Source organism: Stigmatopora argus, chromosome 7 (assembly GCF_051989625.1).
Source record: "Stigmatopora argus isolate UIUO_Sarg chromosome 7, RoL_Sarg_1.0, whole genome shotgun sequence".
Classification (NCBI taxonomy): Eukaryota; Metazoa; Chordata; class Actinopteri; order Syngnathiformes; family Syngnathidae; genus Stigmatopora; species Stigmatopora argus.
Window position 1 is genome coordinate 14,880,290 of NC_135393.1, and position 11,769 is coordinate 14,892,058.

General features: G+C 46.1%; 3 protein-coding genes across 4 annotated transcripts; 2 read left to right on the forward strand and 1 right to left on the reverse strand.

Moving 5' to 3' along the window:
- The first annotated feature begins 3 nt into the window (after positions 1–3).
- Positions 4–1,624, forward strand: c7h6orf120 (chromosome 7 C6orf120 homolog). The gene is made up of 2 exons (XM_077604506.1): positions 4–175; positions 825–1,624. The coding sequence occupies exon 2, from the start codon at positions 891–893 to the stop codon at positions 1,437–1,439; it is 549 nt and encodes a 182-aa protein (XP_077460632.1). The 5' UTR covers positions 4–175; positions 825–890; the 3' UTR covers positions 1,440–1,624.
- On the reverse strand, positions 1,609–3,854 carry mrpl21 (mitochondrial ribosomal protein L21). Its single transcript, XM_077604505.1, has 3 exons — positions 3,446–3,854; positions 2,707–3,017; positions 1,609–2,199 (listed from the first exon to the last, which is right to left on the reverse strand). Exons 1-3 carry the CDS (start codon positions 3,468–3,470, stop codon positions 1,903–1,905), a joined length of 633 nt encoding a protein of 210 aa, XP_077460631.1. The 5' UTR covers positions 3,471–3,854; the 3' UTR covers positions 1,609–1,902.
- wipf2a (WAS/WASL interacting protein family, member 2a) lies at positions 3,403–11,138 on the forward strand. 2 transcript variants are annotated; one of them, XM_077604503.1, is made up of 8 exons: positions 3,403–4,016; positions 6,329–6,470; positions 6,547–6,679; positions 6,841–6,942; positions 7,475–8,113; positions 8,878–9,114; positions 9,196–9,297; positions 9,634–11,138. In XM_077604503.1, the coding sequence occupies exons 2-8, from the start codon at positions 6,408–6,410 to the stop codon at positions 9,642–9,644; spliced, it is 1,287 nt and encodes a 428-aa protein (XP_077460629.1). In that variant the 5' UTR covers positions 3,403–4,016; positions 6,329–6,407; the 3' UTR covers positions 9,645–11,138. The 2 variants fall into 2 exon arrangements, with proteins under 2 accessions (XP_077460629.1, XP_077460628.1); XM_077604502.1 differs by having other exon boundaries at positions 3,404–4,016; positions 9,655–11,138.
- The last annotated feature ends 631 nt before the right edge of the window (positions 11,139–11,769 follow it).

Sequence of the window (11,769 nt, forward strand, 5' to 3'; positions counted from 1 at the left end):
GCAAGGCGATCTGATGCAATTTAGTCGCGGTTCACAATTTCTCCTCTAGAGGCGCTATTAGGTTTCGTGTAGGTCGTCGTGTTGACGAACTGGCAACCGGCAACGAAGAAGAGGAACTTGAGAAGCAGGTTGTTGAGCCCCCAAAATAAATAAACGATGAGGATATATCAGCCCTGTAAGTAAAACAGAAGCACGTTAAAATGATCTTTTACTGTTTCATTTTACAGCGCAAGAAACCTCTTTATACGCCTGTTCATAATGGGTTTTTGTTTCGTTGTAGTTCTCTTAAGTCTGGAACTCGTAGCTACTTAGCGGCCAGTTGCTATTTAGCTAGCAAGGCTATGAAGTCCATTTCTTTCTTCAAAAACACCTCTTAACCGTTAACCCTGCTCTTAAAAGTATTAAGTTTCGCATGTGGCAGTATGACAAATTCTTTACATGCGTGTTTTGGTGATAAAATATGTAAGTTTAGCTTCGATGTGTCACTTGTTGACGCTCTTCTTTATATAATGCCGATGTTTGAGATCAACCATCAATATAGTCTTTTTTATATAGTCTATTTTCTAATGCTATTGGATTACAGAGTGAGTGAACTTTTACATGTGTAAATTATATCAAATGAGCATGCTATAAGAAGTTCTTAAACACAAAGTGACAAAGTTGTCAATGTATCCCATTGGCAAAATTGAAATAATGTTGTAGGACCAAGTATTCACTATCAACAACAAAAAAGCAGGAAAAATTTATGAGATCAGAACTGGAAAAAAATGTTCCAAAATGTGTGACATTATCCCTGTTAAAACTCATTTCATGTTTTCCTGCAGGTGTGCCTAATAGGGCGCCCCCAGCGTGACCTCATCGCACGCCGAACAGATGCGCCGGTCGCGACGATGTCGCCCCGTCGCCACATCGTGGCCGCCTTCTTCGCGCTGCTGTGCCGCCTGAGCTGCTTCTTGAGCCTGTCGGAGGACGTCCCCGCCGAGTGGGTGCTGCTCCACGTGGTCCAGGGTCAGGTGGGCGCGGGCAACTACAGCTACCTGCGCCTCAACCATGACGGCGCCGTCATCCTGCACATGCTCAGCGTGACGGGCGACGCCGACCTCTACGTGTCGGACGCCACGCTGAGGCCCAGCTTCGACGCCTACAAGCTGCAGTCGGCCACCTGCGGGCGCGACGCCGTGGCCGTGCCCGCCGAGTTCGCCCGGCCGGTGGGTATCGCCGTGTATGGGCACCCGTCCCACCGTCGCAGCGACTTTGAGATGAGGGTCTACTACGACCGCGCCGCCCCCCACGACCCATTTGGCGTGGGCTCTGGGGCGGAGGATGCCCGCAAAACGTACACGGGCGCCGCTGAGGACAGCGACTTTGATGAGGAGGACTCCATGTTCTGGACAAACCTCATCAGGCTTTTGGAGATCATCCTGGAAATTCTCTTTTGAAATGAAGTGCAAATCTTTTTGGCATTTGTGACTTGACACTTGGCTGTCAGTCACCGCTACCACAACAATGGACACCTCTTTGATTGCAGTCATAGAAGACACACGGAAAAACTTAAGATGGCTAAAGCTAGATCATTTTGAATTGGTATGGAAATCAAAATAAAAACGATTTCTTGATTTTAAAACGTACTGTTTATTGACGTCACCTACCGCATTAGCCAGCATCCATTCGTTTGCCACCTTCATTTTTTGACGATCCATACAAGCAGACCGTACAAAACGACTTGTGAAGTCAATAACTTCTCTCAATCAATTAAACAAGGTCACATAACACACAACCCTTAATTTCTAGAGCCTTTTTCATTTTTACATGATCATGTCAACAGTCCAAGGAAATCAAAAGTCCCATCGTGGCAACCTATTTTTTTAGAAGAAGCCCTTCCTTGGTCTGGTTTTAGCACCCTCACGTGAGCGCAGGCGCTAGCTGGATGCGGTTGATCCTGAGCACGGTCTGCGGCTGCACGATGATCTTTTTGCGCTGGAAGCGGTGCCGTTTCCAAAAGAGCATGTGCACTTTGGGACTCGAATCGGTCCTTTCCAGAACAGTGGCATCCACACGCACCAGTTCCTTAGCCAGAAGCGGCCTGCCCACTAGCGTGAAGTCGCGTGCCCCTACCAGCAGCACCTTCTCCAGGCGCAGGCGCTCACCGCACTCCACCTCAATGTCATTCTCGATCAGGATCAGGTCCTCGTCCGTCACCTTTCAGGGGAAAAAAGGAAAATCATAAGTTTGTAGTGCGGTTGACGCTCAAAATTAAGCTAATACCTTGGATATTATTATCCGTTCACGACCTAAAGAAACTTAAGATGTGAAAAAGACTATAGTTTAATAGCTGTCCTCTCCAGCAAATGTATTTATCAATGTCCTTAGAATGTCCGATTGTCTTTTGGAATGCAAAATATTAATTTTAGGTAAAAGAAAGTTGATTCATGTGTAAAGAAAAGTTACATTTTTCAATCATTTGGATAATGACTAATTATGCAGTTAAAATCATGTGGTCAGGTAATGTTACAATAAATCTTAATTGAAGAGAATGTCAAAGGTGCAAGCATTTGTTTATATAGAAAATTTGGATTGGCAAAAATCGAGATCCAGAGGTCAGGCTGTTCAGAAAAATCGGTCAGTTGCGATCTGAGCACCACTCCTCGAAATGCATTTTGCTTGGTATTAAATGAGTATGGCATCGTGTTATTTCCCCAAGCACACCTTCCATTGTCGGCCGGCGAAGTGCACCACAGCAAAGAGGCGACCGAAGTCTCCTTGTTCGATCAGCCGGTTGACGGCGCTTGTCAGGGCGGCGTGTTGGCGCCGCTGCTCATCCTCCGGCACCAGCTTCGTCTCCGGCCAAGGAGGCCTGGACAGCGAAGTCACAGGCACTAAGTCCCCGCAAACAGAGCTCTGCGATCGGCCTATGGTTGAGTGAAGGACGGAGGGTCTGCAAGCCAACAAGCGCCATGATCTCCACAGTGTCGCCATCAGCGCCATCTTTGTCGTAAAGTGTGCCATGCAGAGATGTTCTTGAAAAGCAGATTAAACACGACATGCAATTTTCTTCAAAATTGTTAATTTTTAAGCCATTTATTCTTGCAATATTATATTTCCGTAAAAGCTGATATTCGGTGTGGTTAAAATGTACTCATACACAATGTTTGGTAACTCTAGGAGTGTCGTGAAAGTGCCGTAAATGAGTCGCAATCGTCGAAAAAGCAACTGGTCAGAGAAGGTCCCATGAAAACATTTTTCCAGTTACTTCTATATAATTATCTATTTCTTCAACAAAAAGAATATGCTTTGCGTTATCATTTAATACCCCCTTTATGTCAGAGACATTTCTTAAACATAAAATTAAAGTCAAATGAATGTGTACTTTGAAATACAGATAAATTGATCGTCCTATGCCTGTGAGTGGGTAACTCCTAAACATTTCGGCGGTCCGTGAACGCACCAGCGAGTGAGCTGCCTCCCTCCATTTTGTGTCGCTCGCTTCGTTTCCGGGCTTTTGACACTCAAGTCTGCTTGCTTGGGAAATCACATTAGCACCAGCAGCAAAACGGGATGGCTCGACGAACGCGGACACGTTGTACTTAAAACTTCCTTTCCAAGAAAAACAACAACCGGAACGTCAAAATTCGTCGACGCCTCCAAAAGGCAAGGAAAACACGTCTCTTCGCCAAAACTTGTCGCTGCCCGCAGCACGGCCACTGACAGCTGCAAGTAAACAGCTACGTGCTAAGCACTTAGCGCCCATTAGCATTTAGCTATTTTGCTCCAGGGCTAAGCATAGGCGACTGCGGACCATTAGCTCCCGGCTAACCGCGACTGGTCGTGCAGCACGAAGCTTAGTGGGGCACCGTGAGCCGCCTAACCTGGCTGCGTGCGGGTAGTAGGAGTTTTCTTTTCCCTGTTTGCCAGCGGCCTACTGTCTCTTTTTTTGTTCTCCGCCGAGAAAGGAAGGATTTGACAAGACACTTTCTCCTTCATGTTGTTTTGGGCGACGCCGTCTTTTTCGAGTTTGGGTAAGTTAACTAGAGCTACGTTTACTAAATTTGTCTTAGCCTGCAACTATCATAGTCGTCATGCCTCGGTGGAGTATTAACCTTAAAGTTGTCTAATCAATAATACATACGTATTGATTTCAAATTGTTTCCTTCACTTGTGATTTGGTGTTTAATAATTAAACTGTGGTGCCTGTTTGCATGTTGGCACATATTGGCACGACTCAGGCCTTCTAAGTTGCCCGGAGAAGAACACAGAAAATATCATACAAGCGACTCAAAGATCTCTTTTTGTCCTTCTTTTGGGTCATTCGAGATCATAAGTCACCCTGTTTGGTTGGAAGGACGGACACTGGGTTTGTTGAACGTGTCCAAAGAACAACTTCCGTGTCTTCGTACCCTGTCTTTCATAGACTGACCGACAGGGGGCGACTACTCTTGATTGTTGAGTAGTTGAAACAATGTTTAAGAGAATAGATGAAGAAATACAACGCTATCTTGACTCTTCAATGTTGGTCATTTAAAAAATATATCACAATTAAAACATTGAATTCAAAAAAAAAAATACACACCGCACTAGCTGTCTTTAATTTTTGCACAGAAAACTTTTTTTTTTTTTCAATTAAAATAGGCACTGTGCATTTCGTGCCAAAAACATTTCGAATTTGAAAATGCATCTTGTGCAAAAAAAATTGGCATCCAAATCACAAAATGTGCTCATCAATTCAGGAAATCAAGGCACACACAATTTGTGTAGTTTTTAGCCCGAAACATGAGGTTCCACCAGAATTTGGAAGAACATATTTTTCCCAGTGACACTCATTTCCAGTAGTAAAAAAAAGACCCAATATCAACAGCAAATGACCCAAAATAGCACCTAAATGTTCAGAAAGTTACCAATGAACAGTAAGTGAACCAAATATCCCCTAAAACGTTAAGAGTTAAACCGGAATACCCCAAATGTGCAGTAAGTGACTTTAATGTCCTCGAATTAACAAGGAAATAAATGAATGTTCACCTTGTCTTTTGTCTTCTAATTACTAATCATCTCGTTACTCCTGAGCAAATTTAGCGGCATTTTCTTTGTGTCTGCTGACGTTCTTGCCAAGTCGTCTCATTCTGGCTTAGTTTCCTAATCCACTAAATGCGATACCAAATTCCACATTGAGCAAAGGAGGTGAAATCACCATAACCGTGTTCATATTTGCATTTGTAAGAATAAATGACAACGTGTATTTTTAGCTTTTGACGCAAGATCCAAAATTTTAGCAAGTTCTTCAAACTACAATTTCACGAGCATTTGGTTCTGCTCATTAACGTAACATATGCAGAAAGTCTCCTAACCTTATTTTTCCCGTATTTGGTTTTGTGACATTCCATAAATAGGGGATTCAAACCCAAGATGGAGATTCCCCTCAATATTCTGCCGCCGATTTCAGGTCCATCCAGTGTTTATAAATGAAAACAAGAGAAAAACTTTGAACTGCGTGTTTGTGGTGCTTAGTTGTTATCTAAAGAAACCTCGAAATGCCTCGCAGGCTCTCTTCGTCTTTCGACTCGTTAACAGCGTTTCTGCTTGAGCGAATGCGTCACCGCTTACTCGGCAGCTCGTCCGGCCGGATTCCGCAGCGAGAAAGAAAAGAGAAAAAAAAAAGAGGAAAAAGAAAAGGCCATGTGAGCGAGCGGCAAACCTGTCCGGCCGGGAAGAAGGGAAGACTTGCGTTTGTCTTGCACGCAGACGTGTCACATGCTGTGGCGTTGGCTATTCCAGCAGGAAAAAGTCATTTGGGATTCATGGTTAAATCGTTGGCGTTAAATAATCGTGTTTCAAGCCTGGGTGGCGATAAGCTTTGCTGCCAACCCTCCTGATTGATGGAAAAGAAAATCATATTAAAGTCCTTACTACAGTAGGGAGCTTGTTGCTGGGTTTCCCGGTTAGTGTTGGGGGATACGACGCTACGAGGTCGTTAATGACTTCAACATGTTGACAAACTCATAAAGCTGACAGATTGTTAATTGGGAGTTTGGGGAGGTGTTGCTCACGAGCCACATCTGGCTCTTTTGATGATCACATCTGGCTGTCAGCCAATTCCAAATTTAATCTGGTGCGTTTAGTAGTTTTGGTTAGTTTTGGTGGGCTGCGGCCTTGTGGGCGAGTGCGTCGAGGACTAAAAGTTGCTTTCTTTTGTGATAATTCATTCATTTGACAAACTGCCAAATCTGTTTTTCAACGATTAAATAGACAAACAGTTTGTCCATCTGTCAGTCTTGTACCCCGCGTCCCATCCTAGTACAGAACGTATCAAGTGACCTTTTTGTCGTCTTTCTTTTAGGAGTGGGAGCGTATTGAGGCAGCAGTGGCACTGAGCTACCGCGTCATTAAAGGAAAAAAAGTGCCAAGAGAGGGACAGGATGCCCATTCCTCCCCCTCCTCCGCCTCCCCCGGGACCCCCACCGCCCCCCACGTTCCGTGAAGTGAGTGGGCTCTCAGTCCAGCACGGTTCCGACCCTGTCCAAGTCTTTTTACCCACCACGTCTCCTTTTCGTCCAGGCCAACACCACCCCTCCCAAGCTGAACTCCTCGGAGGCCAAAGGCAGGGGGGCTCTGCTGTCCGACATCCACAAGGGAGCCAGGCTGAAGAAAGTTGGCGTGATCAACGACCGCAGCGCCCCCGCCCTTGAGAGTGAGTCACGGCATGTTGGCAGAGGTCCAACACAAATCTTTATTTTGTTACATTTGTGCCTGGCATAGTTCTGAAATGCCAATTTCTAGGTTCTAGGCTCCCATTTACGGCAAGGGCCGGCGGCGAATGATGAGCAAAATTGATCATGTGTTTTTTGGCAGAATCTGGAGGAGGCGGTGGAGGTCACGGGGGTGGAGGAGGAGGTCCAATGGGAATGGGGGGACTCTTTCAAGGAGGTGTGCCAAAGCTGCGACCGATTGGAGGTAACTGTCATGTTACTTTCTGTAAAATAGCTCTGTAAACATCTAGAACGGGGGTCGGGAACCTTTTTGGCGAAGAGAGCCATAAACAATTCATATTTTCTAATGTTATTCCTTGAGAGCCATACTCCGAATTTAAAAGTCAAAATACGTGTAAATGGGTGTCTTTTATTTTAGTAATGTCACCACTTTTAAAGTAGAAAAAAAAGAATACTTTTGACAACATTCTTATGCAGTTGCTAATCAATGAGAGTATGCATTCTAGCAGAGTCTAATGCAAAAAAAGAAGACTAAAGCAGCACTGGACGTAGTATTTCAGTTCTGTCACCAGCGGGTTCCATATTTTAGCTCACAGGTTAGCAAAGAGCCAGATGCACCCATCGAAAGAGCCACATGTGGCTCCCGAGCCATAGGTTCCCTACCCCTGATCTAGAATATATCCTGACAATTTTGAAATATTCAATAGTAGCCAACAAGTTGCCATTTGGTATTTCCCCATTGCTGTGTTTAACTGACTTATGGCTTTGGTTTTCAGATGGTTCTTCGGGCGGCTCGGTGGGCAGGTCCGCACTGAAGCCGCCAGGATCGAGGCCATCGGCCCCCCGCCCGCCGTCTGGCCGCTCGTCGTCACCGTCTCCCCCGGAGCATCAGCGCTCCCACCGGCCCTCCTTGCCCGATATCACGCGACCCCCCAACGCCGGTAGCGGCAGCTCCTCCTCCTCCGGCGGCGGCGGCATGAAGCACAGCACGTCAGCCCCGCCCCCGCCGCCCCCCTTTAACCGAGGCGGGCGCAGCAACGCCCCGCCCACTCCCAACCTGAAGGTGTCTGCGCCCTCGTCCTCGGCGCAGAAGCCCCTGCCGCCCACGCCCAATCGAGGCACGGCCGCTTCCAACGCCCTGAAGAACGCCCTTTCCTCCGGCCGGACCCCCAGCGGCGGGTCCTCGGCGCCGCCCCCTCCGCCGCCGTACAGGATGCACACGTCGCTCGCCAACGGGCCGTCCCATGTGGACGGGGGCGGCGCCCCGGAGCTGCCGCAGAGGCACAATTCGCTGACCAAGAAGCATACGGCGCAGGGGCGCAACCAGGCCCCGCCCCCGCCGCCATCCTTGTCACCGTCCCTGCAGGCTAGCCGGCCGCCGCCCCCTGCCCGGGAGCCACCGGGACGCAGAGCAGGTAACCAAAACAGTACATTTATTCATTTTGGACAATTGTGTAACCACATTAGTCATAAAAAGCCAATTTATTTTAACTGTACAAAATTTCAATATATGTTTGAATCAAATTATATGCACAGACATTACAGATTTTATGAATGATAAATAGAGATGCAATTGTAGTAGAAATAGTCATAGCGGTAGATAAATTAGTTATGCAAGAAATGGAAGTGGATATTAAAGGATAAGAAGTATTAATTGTAGAAGTGATGCAATTTATTAGCGTCTCAGCTAATTATTTATTCCCCATTTTTTTTCGACGCGGCAAACAACTTTGTCAGAAGTATTTTCAAATATTGAACACTCAAATTTTTGCAAGCAGCTACAATGAAGACAAAGCTGTTTTCTTCACATTTATTGGAATGTTGTGTACATGTTTGAGCAAGTCGCCATATCGTTTTTCTCGTGTGAGGCTAGCAGATTAAACCCGACCAGGATGTTTTTTTTTTCTTGAAAGAGAAATGGTTGGTTGAATTGGAAAAAAATCCTTGATCAGATTTATTTCTTTGGAATGACTGCTGACAAACATCGCAACTGGTCGCCACGACACCCGCTCGTTCCTCCGCATTCCTCACTGACATTCCCCTTTCGCATTTGTATTCGCTGACGTTATGACGTTTGGCTTTTCCATCCCGATATTGCCCACCACTTCCATTCATTTAAGTTTTCGTATTTTTACTAGCATGAACTAATGGCACTACTACTACTTTTGTGTCCTCGCAGCTCCCCAGGCGCCCCTTTCCAACGCCCGCAACGGCAACCGCGACGCCCCGCCGCCACCCCCGCCCTACCGCGGCCACAGCTCCGTCCCGTCGGATCCCCCGGGCCGGGGAGCCAAGCCCCCGCCTTCCTTTTCCACGTCGACGTCGTCCTCCCGTAACCCCGCCGGACCCCCGCCGCCGCCCCCGCCCATCCGGAACGGACACTCCTCTGTCTCCGCCTCCTCCAAGTCCATCTTGGGTGAGTCCCCGACCATCGGCGGCACGCGCGCGGCTTCGCGTCGCCAGCACGCTAAACGCTGCCCTTTTCGTCCCGCTTTAGATGATTTTGAATCCAAGTTCAACTTCCACCCGATGGAGGACCTCCCACCTCCAGAGGAGTATCGCCATTTCAACAAGGTCTACCCCAGCAAAAGCGGCAAAGGTAAGAGACATTTAATGCGTTGGAGAATAGTTTTGGGAGAAAGAATTGACTTGCTAATCCATTGGCAGACATTTTGGGGCAAGTCGGCTACATTTGTCGACCCAATGTTAATATCATATGCAAAATGTAATGTCCACTTGGACACCAAGTCTTTATGGGGTCAAATTCCTTTTCTTTTTTTGTTACTTGGTCTATAAAATATTAAACTTTATTTTTCATGACTTTTAAGGGATTTTTTTTTTTTACACGTCTTGTCTGTCCCTTTGAGTACGCACTTATTTATTCCAGTAATTTTTGTGAGTGTATGTTGAGCTTGTCTATTTGTGTGACTTGGAGGTTTTCTTTGACCTCCCACAGGCATTTTGCGAGGAGCCCCCCCTGCGCCTCCAGTGGGAAGGTGAACGCACCTCAAAGCTCAAACTTGAACTCGTCAGCTGAGCGTCCCATCTGGTCTGCCACGGTGGGGGAATGAGGAGGTCCACGCATGTACACACACACACACACACACACACACACAAAGACACACACACAGCAGCAGCCGTTTGGACTTGACGAGAAAAGAAGACACTCCATGAGACTCTTTGACTTTTCTTTGACTTTAATATTTGAGGAACAAAACAAACAAAAAACTCCACAAGGGTCCATAACTGCACATTCCCTCTTTTGATACACATTTACCATTTTTTTTCCTCTCCTTTCTTTCGTCAGGTGCCAGTTTCGATCGTGTGGCGCATACGCACACACACGATATCGCATGAATGTGGTCTCTTTTTTTTTTTAAATCTCTCGCTCCATTCCTGATTTTGTCGACATTGCTCCGGGGTGCGCTCGGAACTACGATGTCCGTGTGCCAAAGGCGGGTGGAGCTTAACCGCACCCGGTCCAAATGCCGACCGACGTGCGCGTCGTTTGCCAGTTGGGCATCACATTCCGAAAGATGTCGTAGTTTTGTTAGGTGTCGGTTCATCTTTTAGCGCCCTTCGTTTTTCGCTACCCTTAACGCGGGGGTGCGCGGGGGAGGTTGTATTCCTGTTTTCATGTTGCACAGCGGCCAGCAGAGACGCACGATGCCCGTTTGTTTTTGGGTTTCTTTTGCACTGGCGGGATCAGGACACGGGTCGTGTCATATCTGTTCCAAGCACGTCACGTCAGAGCCTCACGTTCGAATGACTGCGTTTGTTTACCGGGCCGCCGTCAGCCAGCTTTTCGTAAAGGGATCATGGGGGTGTGGGCGGGGAGGGGGCAGAAAGTCACCATCAGCTGCTTTTCTATGCAAGAATTTGTACAGGTTGTAGTTGCTAGCGGCTAACCCCAGATTTGAAAAAAAAACACTAAAGTGCCAGATGAGTATGCAGCGGACGGAACGTCTTTTTGTTTGTGTGCGTATCACTTTTAATGATCATTAAGCTTAAACGAAACAAACACTAAAACGATTCAACTGTGAATCCACAAGATGAATAAAAACACTTTGAGAAGCAGCGCTACCTGCTGCTCGTCGGTTGCCTTACACGCGTTTCGTCCCTTAACGGTACCTGTGCTACTTTGTATTTTTCCAAAAAAACAAAAACAAACAAAAAATATCAAAGTCTATTTGCAAATGTATATTTACACTATAGAATATGATAATCTTAGTTAGCGTTGATCTATTTTTGTGCTGTATAAAGCGTGTAATATAGGAAAGTTCTAATGAGGAGCAGCGCACGTAGATGACATCATCATTATCGTCATCAGGGTCACGCCGGTGTCACATTTGCCGCCTCACGTTGCTTCCTGTTAATCAGCCATCTTTTATCACTTGAAAATGTTTTCAATAAATATATTCCTGTTGGGGAAAAAGGGGACTTGGAGTGTTAGGCTTGCTTATTTCATTTTTTTTATACAGCTCACTCGTGTAGTGACCCCTTAAGAAACGCCATTAACTCTCAGTCCTGTTGTCAATAATAGTTTTTTTTCACTAGTTGACGTCCAATCCATTTCAAGTGGGAGGATGGCAGCAAATTAACATTTGTTCATTCATGGATTGGATGTCAATTGTTGTCAAAGAAACCACGAGGTCATTGTCTTCAAGATGGTGCTCACTTTGTGTTGATGGTTAAAAAAGTATAAAGTAAGCCAAATGTATTTAATTATTTTCCCCAGTACATACAACTGTGAAGCTACTGTAGCAGTAGCTAATTGTAAAATGCTAATTTAGCACTGAAAAACATAATTTGTTGTTGTGCCAGACACAGAAGATGTGGTGATACTATACAATATGCATCGTTTCCATCACCTGGTTGCCCCATCCAAGATGGCCGACAGCTACGCACCCCGCCATGAATAAAAAGTTATGCTTGTCCTACTAAAGATGCTATGTAGACGGTCAATTGTCCCTCAGCTGTGAATTTAAAGGGCTGTCAGTGATGAAGATAATGAATGCCTTACAAAGAGTTAAATACCCAACAAAGTAATCCTGCCACGTTATTACAAATA